The 22226-nt window shown below is 58.3% G+C and overlaps 1 protein-coding gene across 3 annotated transcripts in view; it reads right to left on the bottom strand.

Annotated features, from left to right (window-relative positions):
- The window catches only part of INPP5A (inositol polyphosphate-5-phosphatase A), a 166466-nt gene that overhangs the window by 83020 nt on the left and 61220 nt on the right, over positions 1 to 22226 (bottom strand). For all 3 annotated transcript variants that reach the window (XM_051982792.1, XM_051982793.1, XM_051982795.1), the window contains exons 3-4: positions 14386 to 14486; positions 7109 to 7196 (exon numbers count right to left, since the gene is read on the bottom strand). In XM_051982792.1, coding sequence (XP_051838752.1) covers positions 7109 to 7196; positions 14386 to 14486 — 189 coding nt within the window. The remainder of the gene's footprint in view (positions 1 to 7108; positions 7197 to 14385; positions 14487 to 22226) is intronic.

Below are 22226 nucleotides of genomic sequence, written 5' to 3'. Positions count from 1 at the left end.
TGATAAACAAATCTAGGAGAGCTTGTTTTGGGGGGAGAGTCTAATAGACTATTAGGTAATTCAATCTTGCCCTCCCTATTCCTCATCAAAAGGAAAGAAAATTAAATTGTTAATATCATAAATGAAAGTTATGACAAATGAAGGAAAAAAGGAAAATTATTAGATTCAATATATTACTTGCACATACTATATGATACTGATATTTTATGTTTGCACATATGTAAATGTCATATAATGATGATGATAGTTACTATAATTGGAGTAGAAATAATAGGAGTCCAGGGGGAAAAGACTTTTTCATTTGAGAGTTTATGAAAGAAAAAAGGAAAACTGGGCACACACAGTCTGATCTGTATGCTAGATTTTCAGAGAATAGATTTCAAAGGTTCTAGAGCAAGGTCAACAGAGAGCCACGGACTCAAAATCAGCCTGGCAGCAACGGGAAGAATCACATTCTAAAGAAACCAACGGAAACCACTTGGCAAAGCAGAAGAGATGTGCGGCCTAAAGGTCTGGTAGACATATGGGGAATTCATCCAGAAATTGATATTTTATCTTATTTTTAAATTATGAACTTAAAAAAATCATCGATAAGATTGAAACATCTGAAATGAGAGTTAAGTACATTTATTTTTTTAATGTTGAGTTTAAATCAACTAAATTGTCAATGTTAGGGGAAGGTGGAAGTAACAATCTGGAACATTTTTTCAATAAAAAACTTGGCCGCAGCGAGAATGGAACGGGCCCAAGCTGTGTGCGGAAATTCTGAAAGGCCCTTTGAGAAAGGGCACGAAAGACATGTGGCTCCTCAGCAAGCTGGGCACCTCTTTAGTACGGTCGGTGTTCCAGGCCCATGCCAGTGGGGGCTCACTGCATAGTTTGGTATGGGTCACCTTCAAATTGAGAAAGGTTGAGATGATGCACGGAGGCCAGTGATGACTGCCCACGGTTCTCGTGGATATGTATGCAGGGCATGGAGAACCCCACATCACTCATGCTTGCCTCTCCAAGGTAGTAAGCAACACTGACCTTGGAAAGTTCTCGTGTACATGGAGAGATAATGCAGGGGCATCGAGAACCCTACAACACTCATGCTTGCCTCTCAAAGGCAGTAACACTGATCTTGGAAAACTTGTTTATGTGGACACATATGCAGGGGCATTGAGAAGCCCACAATACTCATGCTTGCCTCCCAAAGGTAGTAACACTGATCTTGGAAAACTCTCATGTATGTGGACACATATGCAGGGGCATTGAGAACCCTACAACACTCATGCTTGCCTCTCAAAGGCAGTAACACTGATCTTGGAAAACTTGTTTATGTGGACACATATGCAGGGGCACTGAGAAGCCCACAATACTCATGCTTGCCTCCCAAAGGTAGTAACACTGATCTTGGAAAACTCTCATGTATCTGGACACATATGCAGGGGCATCAAGAACCCTACAACACTCATGCTTGCCTCTCCAAGGTAGTAACACTGATCTTGGAAAACTCTCATGTATGTGGACACATATGCAGGGGCATCGAGAAGCCCACAATACTCATGCTTGCCTCCCAAAGGTAGTAACGCTGACCTTGGAAAACGTGTTTATGTGGATAGGTATGTAGGGGCATTGAGAAGCCCACAATGCTCATGCTTGCCTCTCCAAGGTAGTAACGCTGACCTTGGAAAACTCTCATGTATGTGGACACATATGCAGGGGCATCGAGAACCCTACAACACTCATGCTTGCCTCCCAAAGGTAATAACGCTGACCTTGGAAAACTCTCATGTATGTGGACACATATGCAGGGGCATTGAGAAGCCCACAATTCTCATGCTTGCCTCCCAAAGGTAGTAATGCTGACCTTGGAAAATGTGTTTATGTGGATAGGTATGTAGGGGCATTGAGAAGCCCACAATGCTCATGCTTGCCTCTCCAAGGTAGTAACGCTGACCTTGGAAAACTCTCATGTATGTGGACACATATGCAGGGGCATCGAGAACCCTACAACACTCATGCTTGCCTCCCAAAGGTAATAACGCTGACCTTGGAAAACTCGCATGTATGTGGACACATATGCAGGGGCATTGAGAAGCCCACAATTCTCATGCTTGCCTCCCAAAGGTAGTAACACTGACCTTGGAAAATACATGAGAATTTGCTTCTAAAAATAACAAGCACCCCAGAAGGTGAGTTTCCTTGCTCCTTTACTATCAGAGGAGCAGGGGCCGGGCTCCGCCTCTTTCCCGACTTCTCTAATGGCAGTAAGAGGGTTCCATTGGAAAGAGGGGCAAAAGGGGCTGAGCTCCCCACGGCCCCGCTCTCGGCTGGGAGAGGTCCCGGCCAGCTTCTGAGAACACCCGTGGCGCCCACACATGCCAGCTCTGAGACAGTGTGAAGTGAGAATCTCCCTCAATACACTCAAGTGAGTAACTGAAAAAGGGGAAGACACCTGAGAACACAGACAAAATTAATGAGCCAAAGAGAGCCTCCGAGACAGGAAACCAAGTAAACCACAAGCAGCCACGAGGGAGACGGTGTCTCTCACAACCCCACAGACAAAACACCCCCTAACCCTTTTCCTGAGCCTCCCCAGTGCTCGGCACATGGCCCTCAACAGCCGGTGCCCCTCCCTCCCCCTCGCTAAGCATGATCCTTGAGTAGCTTTTTGTAGCCCACTTCTACATGACCATCTTGGCTTCCCTGACAATATATACTTCTTGAGGCCAGGAAAGCTTCCGTGTGCATGGACTCCCCAGCTCCGAGTACACAACTTCGCATGCAGCAGATGCTTAATCAATGCTTGTTACCGACAGATGGACCGAAAACACCTTGAGGGTAGTCACGTTTTCCAGAGATTGTCATCGGATGTGGCAGTGGCAGTCGGTCAGCCACAGGAACGAAAGGAAAGAGGAAATGGAGAAAGGGAGGCCCAGGAGAACTGGGGAGCTCTTTTCACCCAGGACAGACTCTCGCATCCAATGGTGAGACACCCTGATCTTCTGACTCCCAAGAGTGAGATGTCGCGCATCTTCCCGATGGAGAGGAGGGGCCGAAGGAGCAGGCCGGCAGGGGTGAGTCTCGAGCCCAATTTTAACGGGCACGTATGCCCTTCCGAAAGCCCGGGAGCCCTGCTCGCACCCAAAACTGTATTAGGCTGCAAGTCACGGGCAGAAAGGAAGCGGCTGCTTGAGATCTAAACTGCTTTCATGAGGTTTTTCCAGCCGGCTGGGACCCTAGGAAAAGAGCGGACTCCTTCCACGGGGCCATCCCAGGATTTTGTCCAAAACTACTTCCGAGGGCACGCAACGATGACCAGCATCCCCGAGCCCAAGCCCCTTGTCCAAGGAGGAAACTCAAAAATTGAGAAAATGCAACGCCAAGTTTGAAAATGGAGGCAAGCCAGCCCTCCAGCGCTTCCACCAGGAGGACGTCTCTTTTCCATTTGCTCCAGCTTTCCCCTCAGTCATCGCGGAGGGGGGGAGAGGGCAGGAAGGATGTCCTGGGCCCTGCGGCCACATGCTCAAGGGACCCTCCCCAGCTTCTGGTGCATGAGCCTCATTTTAATCTGGGTCTGCGGGGCGCACGGCCACTCCTGCCCATGACAAGCGGCGATAGGAAGCCTCAAGGGCTGTCTGAGAACCTGCTGAGCCAGGAGAGGGTGAGAGCTCTGAGACCCTGTCGGAGGGAGGGGGCGGGTCCCGGGATGGGAATCCCACGGATGGACCCAGCGTCTCCCACCGGCCTGAAGCGGCTTCCCCGGAGCTGGGCAGCGGTTTTAGACCAACTTTCTATAGAGAAATGGAAGCAATGCCCACCAGAGGCCGCCTCATTGATCACCTAACCATGAGGGCTATGGGGGCAGGTTCTCCCCTCACTGTTCCTTCCCCAAGCTCTGAGCCAGAGATGACATCAAGCCAAGGGGACGTCCTCTGGCTCAGGGACATCCTCCGGCTCGGGGACATCCTCCGGCTCAGGGACATCCTCAGGCTCAGGGACATCCTCCCGCTCGGGGACATCCTCCCGCTCAGGGACATCCTCCCGCTCGGGGACATCCTCCCGCTCGGGGGCATCCTCCGGCTCGGGGGCATCTTCAGACTGGGGAACATCCTCCAGCTCGGGGACATCCTCAGGTTCGGAGACATCTTCCGGCTCAGAGACATCTTCAGACTGGGGAACATCCTCCGGCTTGGGGGCATCCTCAGGGCCAGGGGAGAAAGGGGAACACCAACCGAAGCTGTTTCACACTCAGCATCTTGTCCAGGCCCCGCCCGCCTCCCCCCAATGACCACAGGAGGCTCTTGGCTGGCTGGCCTTGGGCCTGGCGATGACGCTCCTGAGCCATGTTGGGTGGGCACAGAGGAAGCCTGGGGGCTCCCCTGGGTCGGGTGGATGCTCTCTCCACCGCACTGAGGACTCCCCGGAGCTCCTGGCTATGAACAGGCAGCAGATGAGGTCAGATGGTCCGTGCCCCTGGTCCGTGCCCCTCGCTGCAGCTCCGGGCCTGGATGCCCCCGCTCCTGACCTGCTGCCAAGCCCGCCTCACTGCCGTGCCTCTGCTTCAGGGTTTCAAAGCGCCTTCTGGATCTTCCCAAACCCGGCTATTAGGAGCCCCATTTTACAGATGAGGGAACTGAGGCAGACAGAGGTGACGCTCTGCCAGGGAGCGTCGCTCAGGGTTTCCTCCCTCTCTGCACCATGAGGCTGCCCAGAGGGAAGCGAATCCTCATTTCCGTAGCCCCTACTACGTCTGCCCTAAGCAGTTTTAAACAAAGTTTGATCCCGTCACAACCCTTCAAGGTAGCAGCTATCACTGTCCCCATTTTCCGGTTGAGGAAACACGGCTCGCGCGGGCTCACCGGCAGGTGTCTGTGGGTAGATTTGAACTCGGGATTCAGAGGAGAGTTCAAGAAAGCGGGGCTGTGACAGGCCAGAGGAGTTCCTGAGTCACAGCAACAGAGGGAAGTCCTCCAGGGAGATCGCAGGCACTTAATTAGCCCGACCAGCCCTCGGGCAGCCAGGAAGAGCCCCCAGCCAGCGAGCACCCGGAGCCGGGACTGAAAGGAAGCAAGGCCTGGCCAGGAGGGTCTGACTGGGGGAGGGGGAGCCGGTGGAGGCTGCCCAGGAGGAGGAGGCTGGAGCAGGAGACCGGCCAACGCCAGTCTGGCTGGGAAGGAGCTGGGGGCCTCCCGGGCTCGTGCTCTCTGCCCCCGACAGCGGCCTCGCCTCTCCCTGGCCCACCCACGGTCCCCAAGCCCGCTGCCCTGTCGTGGCCCCAGGGCCTGCAGGTCCCCTCTCTGCGCCAAGGCCGGCTCAGTCCGGCTCCACTTCCATCGTCCCCTCGGGCAGTTTCCGGGTCCTGGGGCCTCAGAAGTCTTGGGCTGGACGCTGCGATGGCCAAGTATGAGCCCAGCCCCTGCTCATCAGCAGAGAGGCCAGAGCCCGACCGGAGGATTTCCTCCACGCAGATCTGGCTCCACCTCCTGGCGAAAAGGCGCCACGGCCGCCAGAGGGGAGGAGCTGCTGAGGGAGCTGCAGAAGTCCCTCCTGCTGCAAAAGTCCCCCCTGCTGCAGAAGTCCCCCCGCTGCTGCAGAAGTCCCCCCACTGCTGCAGAAGTCCCCCCGCCGCCGCCACTTTCCCTTCTTCCTTCCCTGGGCAGCCAGGGCCCGCAAAGGCTGCTCTCCCACTTCAGCGGGGGCCGCCTCCCTGCGTAACCAGGGCCTCACCGTGGCCCCGACAAAGCCGGCTCCGTTTCCTCTTCAGTTAGTGGCCAATTATCTCAAGCCCTAAACGTGCTCACGTGGCCCTGGGCCATCAAGAACTAACTGCTTTTCTCCCAGGGCCAGGACATCCTTTCCCCCTAAACCAGCCCTCGGTCATGGCAGCGACTCCCGGCTCCGGGCTCAGGGTGGTCGCTGCAGGGAAAGGCGAGCAGAGAGGACGGACCGAGCCGCTGGATTAAGGCGATGGACGGAGGTGACGGGCAGAAGGGCTGGGCCAAGCCAAGGGACAAGGCGACGGTCCGAGGCGATGGAGGCCGCCCCCCGGGCCCACTTCGTCACCCTCTCTTCCCGCTGGCTCCTGTCACTGGGCAAAGCCAGGCCGTGGCCGATCCCGCCCGAGACAGACTCCCGGGGTCGGGACAAGGGGCTGCGGAGCAGCTTTGTGTTCCAGGGGCAGGAAGCAAAGGGCATCTGTGCTAAAATGTCCTCAGCGCGGGGCCCTTCCTCCAGCCCAGTCCCTCCTGGACAGGCACACGAGGCAAATGACCGAGGCAATTGTCGCTCCCAGAGAGCTGTGCGCCGGCCTGGGAGGGACCCCGAGCACCAGGGGCGTCTGGTGAGGGCAGCACGAAGTCGACGCTCTCTGCAACAAGGATGAAGCCACAGGGGGCTCAAGGAAAGCTCAAGGGCCGGCTCCCAGGGGCTGCAGTGGGGGCCCCGACGTGGCCCTCCGAGGGGCTCCAGCCCGTCCACCGGCAGAAGGGGCCGAGGAAGGAGCCGGGAGGCAGCCAATCCATTCCCGCCCCATCTGCCCGGCCACACAGCCCCACCACATCCGTGTAAAACTGCACCTGATTCTTTCCCAACATTTATTCTGACCTTAGAGGCGCAGCCCGTCCTTTCCTCAGAATGACATGGCGACAGGAGGCTGCCCTGGGGGCCCCCCCCAAAAAACTGACAGGACCAAAGGAGCTGAGATTCAGATTTAGCCCGAGGCCCCCGAGTCCAGGCCGCCCATTTCACAGCTTTGGAAACTGAAGCAGAAGCAGCGCTGCTCCAGATCACACAGCTATCACAACGGCAGCAGGATTCCAACCAACAGTTCGGTCTCGGGGTGGGGGAGAAGGGGGGAATAGCAGAAATGCTTATGGAACTCAACCAAGCCTCCCTGGGCCCAGGCTCCCAGACACGACCCACTTCTGCCGACGGCGACCCTGCCCAGCCGCCCCCTCCATCAGCAACCGCAGCAAGAGGGCACCAGCCCATAGAAGCGGCTCGGGATGTGTCGGGGAGGGATCCGTCCAGCGCTGGGCACTTAGGGGTGGGGCCTCGAGGCAGCAGGCTCCGGCCCCTCCCTCACCTCCTCCCGGGCCACAGGGGACCGGCCGACACTTACCGTGAAATGCTCCTGGGACTTATAGTTCTCATCCAGGTACACGCGGGCCCGGTTATACTCCTTCATTGCATCGCTGGACAGCAGCTCTCTGCAAGGCGAGAGGGAGCGCGTTAGCCCAGGGGAAGCCGGGGAGGGGTGTCAGAGCGGGGCCGCACCAGGGCCAAGCCACCATGGTCAGGCCCGGCCTGGTACACGGGCACGTCTGCGGGTGGCAATCGGGCCCGGAGCTCACAATTCTCCCCCTGCCGGGGAGCTGGGCCAGTCTGGCCCTCTCAGCCGAGGCCCAAAGCAGGGGAAAGTCGAGGTTCTGGGGTAAAAAACCAAGAGAAGGCACCGCTCTGGGCTCCTGGTGGGCAGATGCACCAAGTCTGCAGGGGCTGTGGAGAAGGAGCTGGGCAAAGTCACCACGGCTAACGTGTACATGTCATCTCAGCCCAAAGTGCAGACAGTGGGTGCTTAATAAATGCTTGTAAAAGGAGGGATGGACAGTGTGGCCCCTAGAGCTTCCATAAGCACTGGGCCTGTTCCCTGAGAATCCCGAAGTCTCAGGACTCATGCCCCCCACTGTGAGCGGGGAAAAAGGAAAGGGGGAAGATACCGGTGTCAGAAGCTCCCTTAGCAGCACCCCTTCCCAAGAAACCCACTACAAATTCACTTTCTTTTTTCTAATATGAAGAGATGAAGAAGCTACTGGAAGGAAATCACATTTAATCTCTCTGGCTTTGCGGCAAAAATCACTACACATGCACATGTGTGCACACTGCAGCAATTCAATACAAGCACACATGCATCACACACGTCTGCCTGTATACGAGCATGTATGTTGTGTGTGTGCATACTTACACACATGCATCTGCCTTGCCCGTGTGCTGAGGGCTTTGGGATCCCCCCTCCCTCCTCGACTCTTCACTCTCAACCCCAAGAAACAATGTGATGCTGAGGCCTGTCAATTTCACCTCTCCAGCATCTCTTGTATATTTCACCTCTCCAACATCTCTTGTATATTTCACCTCTCCAACATCTCTTGTATATTTCACCTCTCCAGCATCTCTTGTATATTTCACCTCTCCAACATCTCTTGTATATTTCACCTCTCCAGCATCTCTTGTATATTTCACCTCTCCAACATCTCTTGTATATTTCACCTCTCCAACATCTCTTGTATATTTCACTTCTCCAGCATCTCTTGTATATTTCACCTCTCCATCCTCTCTTGTATATTTCACCTCTCCATCCTCTCTTGTATATTTCACCTCTCCAGCATCTCTTGTATATTTCACTTCTCCAGCGTCTCTTGTATATTTCACCTCTCCAACATCTCTTGTATATTTCACCTCTCCCAAATCTCTCCTCCATCTCACCTATATCCCCTTTCTTCCTCTGCCAATGCTTCCACCCTAGGGCAGACCCTCGTCACCTCATACCTAGATTATTGCAACAGTCTCTAGGAGTTCTAGGAGTTCTACCTGTCTCAAGTCTATCCAGTCCATTCTCCATTTGACTGCAAAAATCTGACCGTATCACCCCCTATTCAATAAGCTCCAGGGGCTCCCCATTAAATGAGATCATATTTGTAAAATGTTTATTTTAGTTTCTGATGCATAGTTGGCACTGTGTAAATGGCAGCTATCATCATCTGTCTCCAGGATCCAATGCAAAGTCTTCTGCTTGACTTTAAAATCTTTCCTAAACTGCCCCACTCCTATCTTTTTCAGCTTTTCCCACATGGTTCTATATGTATGGTCAAACAGCTCTAATATCCTGGCTGTCCCCCACAAACAACACTTTTATCTCCAGACTCTGGGCATTTGCTTTGACAGTCACCTTCACCAGAAATGCTCTCCCTCCTCACCTCAGGTCACATCCCACCTCCAGCAGGAAGCCTTTCACAGGGCCCTAGCTCCTGGTGCCTTTTCCTTTCAGATTATCAGCATTTATACGCTAGCCAAAATCTTGAATGTACCGAGTTCCTTACGGGTTGTCTCCCTGTTAGAATGTATTCTCCTTGTGGGCAGGTTCTGCATTTTTACCTTTCTTTCTATCACTCTGGCAGAGCTTGCTAACTGCTTATTGATGGACTGCCTGGCTCCATGGAGGAAGCACAGAATCTTAATGAAAGACGCCAGGAAGGTTTTCCTTAGGTCAGGCCCAAACATATCATACACACACAGACACACAGACACACAGACACACACACACACACACACACTCTCACTCACTCACTGTAACCAGTTTCTGTCCTGCTGCTGGGCCAAACAGAACAAGTCTCCTTTTTCTTCCAGGAGACAGATCTTCCTGGGTCTATTTCTTTCTACTTGTCTTTCTTCAGGCTGGATCCCAGCTTCTTCCCCAGCCGCAGAACTGTCTCCAGGATATCTGCCTCATATCCTGGGATGCGAATAGGATCTGGACTGGGCCCTGATAGAACAGATCTAATCCTTTACCCAGCAAGGCAACCATTCGAAGCCTTAGAGATAATGCTGGCATCTCGTCACCTGGGCAATACTTCTTCAGTTCTTTTAAGAGGAACAGACTCAGAGTCCCCTTGTATCCTCCTCATCACCCTTCTCTAGCCACCCAATGGTTAGCAAAGTCCTTCCTAAAACCGAATGTGATACTCTGAATGTATGGAGTGATCATCACCTCCCTGATCTTGAACTGGAAAGAAGGAGAGCTTGAAGTCAGGAAGGCTCAAGGGAAGGACTCAAAGGGTCCACCCACACCTCACTGCTTCCTGTGGCTCTCAGGGGATGGGGGCTTGAACCCCCACCTTAATGCTGCAACATCTACTGGGCCCAACACGAAGCACCTGTGGATGTCAGCTTCCCAGGAAGGAAGAGCTACGCTCCTGGCTGGAAGGCCTTCTCTTTGCAGTCTGAAGGGAAGACCCAGAGTCACCTCTTGGTTCTCTGGATGCCCTGATTTGCTATTGTTCTACTGATGGCAGGAGATTGTAGGCTTCATCAAGCATTAGCGAGCTCTAAGCAGCAGGTGGCGATGTTTCACTACCATTGGAGTCAGAAGCTAGCATGGGAGGAGCCAATCACAGAGAGACAAGGATGGGGCTGTTCACCCAGGTCTGAGGCAAAGGGTAAAGATCCCACTTAGAGGCAGCGCTGGAATCACCCAGGAAGGATGAAGGGAGGGCCAGTGGCAGTGCTTGTATCTCCCAGGAAGGATGAAGGGAGGGCCAGTGCCTGCATCACCCGGGAAGGCCGAAGGGTCGGTCAGCGAATGCTTCCCACGACCAACCCTTGGGCTTTTAGCAGGAGGCTTCTAGTCTCCAACTAAAGGCTCAGGGAACCCAAAGTGGCCCCATCCCTGATTCCCTCTGGGCCTCAGTTGTAGGATGAGCCGGTTGGACCCGACGATCGGCAAAGACCCTCCCGGCTCTGACATTAAAGGGCTGGAACCCAACCGAGGCGACCCAGCAATGAACTCCCTTTTATCTCTTCCCAAATCCTGTCCCAAACTGAAAAGAGGCCCAAAAGTGAGGCCGGGCTCCAGAGCAGCCCTTGTCCTCGCCCTGTTTCTGAATTCTCTGAAAGTGCGAAAGTACCGTGCAGTGAGTGGCCACAGAGATGCCAGCTTGGGGGGGGGGAAGCAACTGGGCTCTGCATCCCAGCTTTTCTCTGCCCATTTCCTCACCTGGGAAAAACTTCCCCTGCCTCGTTCTCCACATCCTGTGACTGGGTGGAAAGGGTCAATAAGGTGAATTCACTAAGTTCCCATATGGCTCCATTAGGACCATAGGAACAGAGCCAGCTAATCGAGTGCCCGGGAGATCACACAGTGCCAACAGTCTACAGCAGGATTTGAACGCAGGTTCTGATCCGGTGGCAGCATTCTCGTTACTGTCCTGTGCCCGCCCGGGCTGTCTCAATTAGCCCTGGCTATTAGGCAACGGAGCAAAGTCAGCTGATCTTTTCCAACCCCATCATCAAAAAGTGGCGTGCTTGCAACAAAACTAATGCAGCCAAAATTAGAAGGGAAACAGGAAACGGGGAAAAAATTTACAGCAAGTTTTCTCCGATAAAGCCTCGTTTCTCAAATATCCAGGGAACTGAGCCAAATTTATAAAAGTGAGTCATTTCCCAGTCGATAAGTGGTAAAAGGATATGAAGAGGCAGTTTTCAGATGAAGAAATCAAAGCTATCAATGAGCCACGAAAAAATGCCCCGTTGACCAGAGAAATGTAAATTAAGACAATTTTAAGATTCCGTCTCCTACCTGTCAGACGGGCTGATGTGTCCGAAGAGAAAACTGACAAATAGTGGAGGGGCCACGGATGCCCTGCTGGCAGAGTTGGGAACTAATTCAACCCTTCTGGAGAGCAATTTGAACGATGGCCTATAAAACGGCAGACCCTTTGATACAGCAATAGCACCACTAGAAAGAATTGCAGTCTTAATGCATGTGGAAGCAAACTTTGACCTGCTGTATTTTTATTGGGGGAGGAGTGTGTGTGTGCACATGCATGACTGCTTTTGCAACATGGCAAATATGGGAACGTGTTCTGCGTGACCCTACGTGATTAACGGCAATGGCAGGATTTGCTTCCTCAGGGAGTGGAGAGGGTTAGAAGGGAGAACTCAAAATTTTTTTAAGTGCGTTTCCTAAAGGGTGATTTAAGAGGCCGATTAAGAGAATCTAGAATACATTATCTGTTAGATTCACTGATAAAGGAAGAATTCGGGACCAAAGAAGAGAGAGAGAGTATTACAAAATGTAAAATGGATCATTTTGATTATATTAAATCAAAAAGTTTTTACACAAAGAAAACTTGTATGACCAAAATTATAAAGAAAGTAGAATTGGGGAAAGGGGGGGCAGAGAATTTGCAACAATTCATTTTTTTTCTATTTTGGTAGCCCTGGAATTTTTTTTTATTATAGCTTTTTATTGACAGAACATATGCGTGGGTCATTTTTCAACTTTGACCTTTGCACTCACTTCCGTTCCAACTTTTCCCCCTCCCTCCCTCCCTCCATCCCCTCCCCTAGATGGCAGGCAATCTCATACATGTTAAACATGTTAAAGTGGATCTAAAATACAACGTATGTATATATTTATACAGTTCTCTGCCACAATTATTTCTAATAAAGGTCTCATTTCTTAAAAATTGAGAGAACTGAGTCAGATTTACAAAAATACAAGCCATTCTCCAACTGATAAATGGTCAAAGAACATGAACAGAAAGTTTTCATGCTCATATGAAAAAATATTCTCCATCGCCATCGATCAGAGAAATGCAAATCAGGGCAATCTGCCACCTGTCCAAGTGCCCAAAACTAGGACAAAAAAGGAAAAAGTTGGATGTGGACCGCAATGCGGGAAAACCGGGACCCTAATGGACTGTTGGTGGAGTTGTGAACTGATCCAACCATTCTGAGAGCAAGCCTAAATGGCTCAGAAACCCCGGATTGCTCACCCTTTTGGGGGCAGAAAGAGGAGGGTGAGAGAGGGATAGAATTAGGAACTCAAAATGAAATAAAATGTTTTCAAAGGAGTCATAAAGAAGAAATTGTTGGGCCCGCCTCCTCAGGCAGCCCCAAGACACGAGTTGCTCCCAGGACCTGCCATGTGCCCGCTGAAGGAGGCGGGCAGAGCACGGACCCCGAGCCTGGAAAGTCCACCTGGGGCTTGGGACCCAGAGGGAGAAGTGCCCCTACCCAAAGGGTACAAAGGGTGAGAGTGACCCACTGTCAAGAGCTGCGGCTGCGGGGGCTGGGGCAGCTCGGGCCACACCCCCCTTATGGCCGGGCAGTCACACCCGGTCGGGCCCGTGGGGCCCCACAGCCCCCCCCCCCCGGGGCAAGGGCAGCCACACAGGAACGGGCCCCCAGACCCCAAGACGGAGGACAAGGTCCCCGAGACGTGGCTCTCCCCGAGAACCCCTCCTTTCCCAGACAGCCATGAGCCACCCATGCCATTAGGGAGGGCGGCCCTGGCTGCGCCCCCTGGCAGAAGGGGCCTGACACACCCTCCGGAAGAGCCCACCCAGCCTGGTTTGTCTGAAAGGGGAAACGTGTCCCTCAGTGCTGAGGTGGAGCCGGGCTACGGTGGGGGTGGGCAGCCCACCAGCTCCTTGCAATGAAGTGTGAGGAGGAGGAGGAGGGTGTCCAGGCGGCCAAGTGCTTGCCACATTGTCCCCCTGAGGGGGAGAGGGGAGGGAAGGTCCACAGGAGACCAGCCCCGAGGAGAGGAGGGGCCTCTGCTGGCTGGGATAGAGAGGGGGGAGTCTGACTGTGCCCCAGGAGAGGGTCTGACTGTGCCCTAGGAGAGGGTCTGACTGTGCCCCAGGAGGGGGGTCTGACTGTGCCCCAGGAGGGGATCTGACTGTGCCCCAGGACGGGGGTCTGACTGTGCCCCAGGAGGGGGGTCTGACTGTGCCCCAGGAGGGGATCTGACTGTGCCCCAGGACGGGGGTCTGACTGTGTCCCAGGAGGGGGGTCTGACTGTGCCCCAGGAGGGGGGTCTGACTGTGCCCCAGGACGGGGGTCTGACTGTGCCCCAGGACGGGGGTCTGACTGTGTCCCAGGAGGGGGGTCTGACTGTGCCCCAGGAGGGGGGTCTGACTGTGCCCCAGGACGGGGGTCTGACTGTGCCCCAGGACGGGGGTCTGACTGCCCCAGGACGGGGATCTGACTGTGCCCCAGGAGGGGATCTGACTGTGCCCCAGGAGGGGATCTGACTGTGCCCCAGGAGGGGGGTCTGACTGCCCCAGGAGGGGGTCTGACTGCCCCAGGAGGGGGGTCTGACTGTGCCCCGGGAGGGGGTCTGACTGTGCCCCGGGAGGGGGGTCTGACTGCCCCAGGAGGGGGGTCTGACTGTGTCCCAGGAGGGGGCCTGACTGTGCCCCAGGACGGGGGTCTGACTGTGTCCCAGGAGGGGGGTCTGACTGTGCCCCAGGAGGGGGGTCTGACTGTGCCCCAGGAGGGGGTCTGACTGTGCCCCAGGAGGGGGTCTGACTATGCCCCAGGAGGGGGTCTGACTGTGCCCCAGGAGGGGGGTCTGACTGTGCCCCAGGAGGGGGGTCTGACTGTGCCCCAGGACGAGGGTCTGACTGTGTCCCAGGAGGGGGTCTGACTGTGCCCCAGGAGGGGATCTGACTGTGCCCCAGGATGGGGGTCTGACTGTGCCCCAGGTGGGGGCTCTGACTGCCCCAGGAGGGGGATTTCTGCTGGCTGGGACACAGAGGGAGGAGGTCTGACTGACAGATGGGGGGCGGGCCTCCGCCAGCCAGGCCCTGAAAAGCAGAGTCAATAGCTACTTACTTGACAAATTTGTCGACGTGGGACATGGAGGCCTCGTAGTTCTTTCCGCCAAACTCCTGGCAGTGGAGGGCCATGAAGTGCGGCTTGTGCGTGTGCACGATCTGGAAAAGCGAGGAGACGAGCGTCAGAACCGGGCCTGGGACGCGCCGACGACCCTGAATCTGGACCCGCCCCCTGATCGCTCCCAAGCAGATGAGCCGCGCCAAGGGGCAGGGGGGCCGCTGTGCGCCGGGGGCTGGGGGGGAGGAGGCCGGGAAAGCCCTGGCCATGGCAGGGAGCCTCAAGGAGAGCCCGGGACCCCTCGCCGGCCAGGACCTGGAGGCCAGAAAGGTCACGTGACCTGTCCCAGGACACACGGGAGCAAAAAGCAAGTGCCGGAGGGAGGGGCCGCAAAAGGAGGGGGCGACGAGGGTGTGGGCGGGCCCAGAAGTAAGGCCGCGAAGGCCAAATCGGGGCCGGCCCGTCCCAGGGCGCTCCCAAAGGAAACGTGGCTGGAGAAGACGAGGCTCTGGGGAAGGAGAGCCGGAGTGATGGAAGCCCGAGGCCTTCGCACGGCAATCGCAGAAAACCCTTCTAGACCAGAGAAGCAGCCCCGTCCCATGGGGAATCCCAGCCGTGAGGGAAGCCCCGGCCTCATGGGGAGTCCAGCCTCGTGAGGACCCCCAGCCCAGGGGGCTTCTGACCCGGCAGCGTCAACCGCCTGCTCTAAACGTTCTCGTTCCTGCCCAGGTCCAAGACTTTCCCATCACATGAGAAGGACCTAAAACTAGAGTCGGGCCGGCCGCTGCCCGCAGGCTGGAGGCTAACTGGCCACAAGCCCTGGCCCTGCCCTGTGGCCACCCTGTAACTCTCCCCCGGGGCCGAAGGCACCCCCAGTTACAGATGAGGAGGCGGAGGGTCGCCCCCCCCAACAGGCCGGCCCCTGCAGAGCCAGCTGCCCCTTAGGGACAGAGCGAGGCTGCTGGCGGCGGCGCATTCATTGCAATGCACAGGACTCAGGCACCCGGCCCGAGAGAGAGGGAGCTCAAGCACCCGGGGCTCCTACGCGGCCGGAGAGTCGGGGGCTCCCTCAGCCCGCGGCCCAGGCCCAGCTGACCCCAAGTCCGCTGGCCTGCCCTCAGTGATAACCCCGAGGGACAAGAAATGTGGCCACGGCTCCCGTCTCTGAGTCTGGGGCAGCCCCTGGCGCCACCACAAGCCTCTGGGCAGCTCCGGGAAGCCGGCCTCCGGTCTCCATCCTGGGATGGACCCTGAGGCCCGATCCACACACACCGAGAGCAGGCTGTGGGCCAGCCCCCCCGGCCCCGCCCCCTCGCGGCCCCGCCCCGCTCGGACCCCACCCCGCCCGGCCCCCGCCCCTCCTGGCCCCCTCTCCCCGTTCCGCTCCAGGGGATCAGGGTCTCCCCCTGCACAGCAGCCCCTTTGGCCCGCTCTCCCTGGCCCCCGGGTTCCCTCTCGCCCCTGCGCCCAAAGGCTCCTGCCCGCCTCTCCAGTCTGTGTCCTTCGCGGGACGGCCCCTGCCGGACACACCGGCCTGCCCGGCTGCCCCGGGCCCGGCTCCCACCTCCCAGCGTCCTTCGGGCCCGGCCCCACCTCCTCCCGGCCGCCTTCCAGCCTCTCCTGCCAGAAATCGCTTTGGGTTCTGGTATCTACTTCCTCGCGGAGCCCGTCCTCCGGCCCATCTGTTCTAGGACTGTCTGGTTCCTTGAGTCTGGATCCCGGGCCTAGCCCAGAGCCCGGTTCCTGGGAGCTGCTGACTCGTGCTCCCCAAATGGAGCTGGTCGTCCGTGTTCCACAGAAGTGCTCCCGCCTTCCAGGTGCTCCCCGTGTCTCTGGGGCTAGCAGCCATCCCAACAGAGAGACACTGGAGGGGACAAAGCCGGCCCTGAATTCTGAGTGCTCGACCTAGATCCCCACGGCGCAGATCCCTGCTGCTGCTGGGAAGGCCCAGAGCAGGAGGCCCACGGGAGCTTTCCCGCGCCCCAGCCGGGTGCCAGGCCGAAGGGCTCGGGCCGCGGGCACCGGTGGGTCGCTGAGCCCGGCCTGGGAAGCCTTGGACCGAACAGGAAGCAGCCTGGGCTTCCCGGGTCACAGGTCCAGGTTAAATGCCCCGCCCCCCCAGGGCACAGAAAACAAAGGGAGCCGCCCTGTGCACCAAGAGCTTCCGTGCGGGGCTCGGGTCAGTAAATGAGCTCTGCTGGGGGGTCCCCACGAGGAGGCGCCCGCGCCAAGCTCTGGGGAGAGAAAAGTTCCCAGCCTGGAGGCTCCGGGGTCGGGGAGCCCTTGAAACCCAGCAGAGGAGACTGGGAAAGGCTGACGGGAGACTGAGGGGCCCGTGGCTTTGGGAGCCGGTCTCGGAGGCAGAGAAGGGCCTGGAGCAGGGGCTCCTCGCCTGGGGTCCCCGGATCCTTTTCTTTATCCCTTTCTTTCTATGGAAACTGATTTCCTTTTATAACCGATGCATTTTACTCGTTCAAAAGCATTTTCTTGGGAAGGGCCACGGGCCGCACCTTGGGGGGAGGGGGAGCACGGAGGGAAGAGAGGACCCCGTGGGGAGGGGGGGGGCCGGGCCTCTGAGGCACGAGCGGGGAGGGTGGGAAAGCGGGATGACAAGGGGCCGGATGGATGGGAGAAATGTTCCCGGAGCACAAAGGCGCAGACTCCGTGCCAGGGCCCGGGCCGGCCAGGATGTGACCTGGCATCCCCTCCCCCCCTCCGAAAAGCCCTGGGGGCGAGCAATCCCGGCGGGCTCCGGGGGAGGCAGCCTGGGCACACGTTCGGGGAGGGGCCGAAGCCACCGGGGCACGGCCACCAGAACCAGGACCAGAACCGCTGGGCGCCGTGGGGAGGGGCCTTGCCGGCCTCAGCCCAGGACACGAGGGACGTCCTGAGCAGCAGAACCGCGGGACACCACGGCCCGTCCCTAACCCAACCGCCCCTGGGCCAGTGCTGAGGTCGCCCCCCAAGTGTGAGCGGGAAAGGCTGTCCCAGAGTCCTCCCTGCCCCGCTCAGGCCCCGCCCCGGGACCTCCCCTCTGGGCGAGGAGACAAGGACTTCCTCCTGCCGGGGACCGCCCCCTTCTACTCTGTCTCCCCAGGCCGGCAGCGGGGGCAGCGACCACTCCCCTTTCTGCACGTCTAGGGCTTAGAACACTGTAGGAGCTTAATAAAGGCGTGTGCTCGGTGGGCTCGTTCCTTAACAGCAGTGAGAGGGGGATGCCCGGGATGACCCAGAGGGGGACCCCGGTGCCCTCGGCTGTGGGGGGCGCGAGGGGAGGCCGAGGCCGGGACCAAAGGTGAGGGACGCCCTTGGCCACTGCTGGGCAGGGGATTCTCGGACCGACCCCGGGCCCTCATCCTTTGCTGACTTCCCCACGCCCGCCCTGGCACAAGCCTGGCACGTTGAGGGCGCTGGACAAGCGTGTACCCAGTGACCGAGGGAGTCCCCCGCCCCCCGCCCCAGCTCCGGGCTCTCTCCGCCCAGGGAAAGCTCCGACCGTGTTCCGGACTCTGCTGCTAGGCCCTTTGGCGGCAGGCTCGGGCGGGGTGGGGGGGGGGGGGGCAGGGGGTGGGCCGAGAACTAGGGGGTCCGGACTCGGGGCTCCTTGTCCTGGCGCAGCCTAAAGGCGTTCTGGGCTCCGGGAGAACCCTTGGGGGGGGGTGCTTCCCGGGCTGCCCAGTGATGGCCAAGGTCCCCCTGGCCCCAGGGTCCTGTGACCCCTAAGCTGGAGGGCCTTGAGGGGCACCTCCTGACCCCCTCCCCCCTCCCTCCCCGCCAACACCCTCGGGGGAACTACTGCTTTGGACTCAGGACCCGGAGGCCAGGGGTGGCCATGGGGGGACACGCCTCCGGGCAACGCGGCACGTGACCAACCAGCACACACACAGCACGATATCTTCCTTCTCCAAGCCCCGAGGGTCTCCATCCACATCCCAGTCCCAAAGGCGCAGAATGGAGATGCCGCCGTGCAAAGCAGCCGCTCCGTCAAGGAAAGCTCTTCTGAAGAGCCCTGCGCGCGGCTCCGGGGCTGCCTGAGGGGCGTGGAAGGGAGCGGGGCCACTGGACCCTTCCCCGGCCGCCTCTTCGCCCCCCCCCCCAGCAAGGACTCCGGGCCCCCCAGGGGCCCCCCTCCCCGTCAGCCAGGAAGCACCGGGCCCAGCCGGGGGCCTCTAATAGCAATATTGGAGAGACTCATGAAGAGATGGCAGCCCAGAGCACCCCCAGCCCGGCAGCCGCAGGAGATAGAGACCACTGCAGATCCCGGGGGCTCCCGGGCGGCCCCCATCCCGGCCTCGGCCCAGACCCCTCCCAGTCCTGGCCTAGCCCCCTGGCCCGGACACAGCCGATCCCCCATCCCAGCCTCGGCCCAGGCCCCTTCCCGTTCCCCACAGGCTGAGAGCCTTTTTCTCTGGCCCAGAGAACCCCTGGCACCCTTGGGGGCAGACGCCGACCAGCTTTGCCCTGGTGGGGGGGCGCCCCCTCTTTGGGGCCCCTCAGAAGAGGCGGAGCACCGTGGCGCCGCCCACAGACCGGGGCAGACGCCGCCTCCCTCCCCAAACACCAGGATCTGGGGGCGGGCTCCCGGCCGGGCCCGCCCAGTGCTGCCACACGGAGGGTGGCCCGGCGCCAGCTCTGTGGGCAGCCAGCTCCCCCCACACAGGATGCCGCAGTTTCCATGACATCACCGGCAGGGCTGGCCGGGGCCCAGCTCCGAGCAGAGCCCAGGCAGCCCTGCCACGGGCGCAGCCAAGCAGGCCTCGGCCGCCCAGGCCGGGGAGCTCCCTGGGGAGGGCCGGCTCCCCCAAAGGCAGGGCCCCCAGAGCCCGGCCGCGGCTCAGAACGCTCGGGCTGCTCCTTCTCCAAAGCAGAAACGGGGAAGGGCCGTCGGCCAGAGGGGGCGGCCGAGGCAGGGGCGGGACTCCCGCCCGTCCCCCCTGTCACCTCCCAGAGAACAAAGGAGAGAAACTTCTATCTCCAGCCTGGTGGGGAGACCCGGGGAGAACCTGCTCTGGAAGCGGCGCCGATGAAGAACAGTACCTACCGACAGCAGCAATTATTGGGCACCTTCTGCATGCTGGCCACTGTGGCAGAGAGCAGAGGGTCCCCCCAAAGCAGAGGGTGTGGATGCGAGCACTTTCCCTGTGACCTCAAATAAGTCATTTAATGTCTGTGTTCAAGGAAAAGTGGTTTTAATACAAAATTGAATTATCTTTGATCTTCACCCTTCCCAGATTTCCCTCTGTCGCCTTTCCTTCTGGAAGAGAGCTAACCCTCGTAACAGAGAATTCAGAAAGAAGAAAAAGGCAGAACGGAGGAGAAAATCAAAAGGAGAAAGGAGAGGAGGGAGGAAGGAAGGAGGGAGGAAGAGAGAAAGAAAGAGAGAAAGAGAGAGAGGGAGAGAGAGAAAAGAGAAAGAAAGAGGGAAGGAAGGAGGGAGGGAGGGGGAGAGAGACAGAGAGAGAGAAAGGAAGAAAAGGAAGGAAGTGAAGGAGGGAGGGCAAGGAAGGGGGAGGGGGTAGAGGGAGGGAATCCTGCTGTTCCTCTGATGTCAGTGAGGGTGGAAGGGAAAGTGTCTCCTTTCTTTGCTGTAACATTTTGGTTCATTTGTTTCCTTCGCCCTTCACTGTTGCCATCTCTGCTAATGACTTGCCCTCTCTCCCAGTGCAACTCTCAGAGCCTAATGCCAAGTGGGCCCGGGAGGTTCGGGGCTTTTCCCACAAAGCTCCACGCTGACAATCCCCTTCCCTCGAGTTCAGGAAGCCCATTCACCTCGGGATGACGATTCGGCTGAAGAGCCGGGATCCCAGAATTACAGGAGAGGACAAGACAGATCAAGCCCCCAAAGAGAACTTTCTAAAAATCAAAACAAAACAGAACAAAGGAAAATCCGTCCCCACGGATGCCGATAAGGAGGCAGGGACTGGGAGGACAAACACTCAGGCCTTGTTGGTGGAGCTGTGGAGCGGTTATTTCTTCCATGGCCCGACCGTCTCTAGGCTGTGCCACATCGGTGCTATACATGCTTCCGTCCCCATAAACGCCCCTAACGTCCAGGGTCCAGGGGGCCTTTCCAGCTGACCTGAAGCTGCCAGCCCTCGCGCGGGCTCTCTGCTCAGTGCGGGACGCTCTGAAGCGAGAACCGCTTCCTTTTCCACTTAATCCCGGTGCTTTGGACGCTATAAATATTTATTAAATGCTCTTTCATCACCCATTCATCCATTTAGAACAAAAATGCCACAGAAATGATCTAGATGCACAAAAATATTCCCGGCAACACTTTGGGTAGCAGCAGATACTTGGAAATAAAGCGAGTTCCTCTCCACGGCTGGACGACTCATGGCGCCTGAAGGCGGCGGATCCGCCAGCGTGCCAGCAGCTGGCGCATGTGTGCCCGCAGCTGGCACACAGGAAGGGTCCCGAGAAGCCCAGACAGACACATGTGGCCGGTGCAGGGCGGAGCAGCATGAGCACAACCGGAAGAATTCACAAACCACATCTGATAACAAAGGGGGGAGCTCCTCGGCCTCCCCTCCTCAGTCTCCCCGAAAGCCCCCTCCTCGGCCTCCCCAAAAGCCCCCCCTCCTAAGCCTCCCCAAAAGCCCCCCTCCTCAGTCTCCCTGAAAGCCCCCTCTCCTCAGCCTCCCCAAAAGCCCCCCTCCTCAGTCTCCCCGAAAGCCCCCCTCCTCAGCCTCCCCAAAAGCACCCCCTCCTCAGCCTCCCCGAAAGCCCCCCCTCCTCGGCCTCCCCAAAAGCCCCCCTCCTCAGTCTCCCTGAAAGCCCCCCTCCTCAGTCTCCCCGAAAGCCCCCCTCCTCAGTCTCCCCAAAAGCCCCCCTCCTCAGTCTCCCTGAAAGCCTCCCCTCCTCAGCCTCCCCAAAAGCACCCCCTCCTCAGCCTCCCCAAAAGTTCCCCCTCCTAAGCCTCCCCGAAAGCCCCCCTCCTCAGCCCCCCAAAAGCCCCCCCTCCTCAGCCTCCCCAAAAGCCCCCCTCCTCAGTCTCCCTGAAAGCCCCCCCTCCTCAGTCTCCCCGAAAGCCCCCCTCCTCAGTCTCCCTGAAAGCCTCCCCTTCTCAGCCTCTGTGACGACCCACACCCCACAGGCCTCATCTGGCACCTGAGGACACGGTCCGGGCAGCCGGTCCCCTCCCGTGCCTGGAGCCCAGGTTCCCGACAGAGGTTCCAGGCCGACCCACCGGAGATGGAAGTGTTTGTGTCCAGCTGTTGGCGCGGAGCAAAAGAGACGAGGGACATCCCCCTCTCCACAGGTGGGAGGCCGTGGAGGGAGCACAAAATGTTTCCTCCATCTCAGCCTGCTGAGGCTCACTTGGGGGCTCGGCCCCGGTCGCCCCAGGCCCGGAGACCACCACCGGCTCCCCCCCAGGGACTGCCGCAGAGGCCGTGTGTCCGGTGGGACAGCAGCCCCAGGACCACTGGCCCTTCCCCCGCCGGGGCATAGCCCGGTGCCTCGGCCCATACCTGAAACAGCCCCCATCGAGCGTCTGGTCGCCCCTCCGGGGGCGGAGGAGACCCAAGGCCCGGGAAAGCGAGCTGGGCAGGGAGAGCGTTCACGCTACTGCGGAAAGCTCGGCCCCAGCACTGGGGCCCCAGGAGCAGCGAGCCAGAGGCCGGCGGGCACACGAGAGCCGCTCTGGGGCCGCCGTCTGGTCCCCAGGAGAGACCCAGGGCCAAGGGGGCAAAGAGAGGTGGAAGTGGGTAACGGGAAGTCCAGTGAGAGCCCCCGAGGGCCGGGAGCTGCTCGGCCTCCGGAACCACCAGGGTCCCGTCAGGGACCGAAGCCCCGCAAGCTGTCCTGGGGCCGGGTGCCATTGTGACCTTGCCCAGCCA

Source organism: Antechinus flavipes, chromosome 2, assembly GCF_016432865.1.
Source record: "Antechinus flavipes isolate AdamAnt ecotype Samford, QLD, Australia chromosome 2, AdamAnt_v2, whole genome shotgun sequence".
Taxonomy (NCBI): Eukaryota; Metazoa; Chordata; class Mammalia; order Dasyuromorphia; family Dasyuridae; genus Antechinus; species Antechinus flavipes.
The sequence above is the reverse complement of the archived record's forward strand: the minus strand, read 5'-3'. Positions and strand labels throughout refer to the sequence as shown.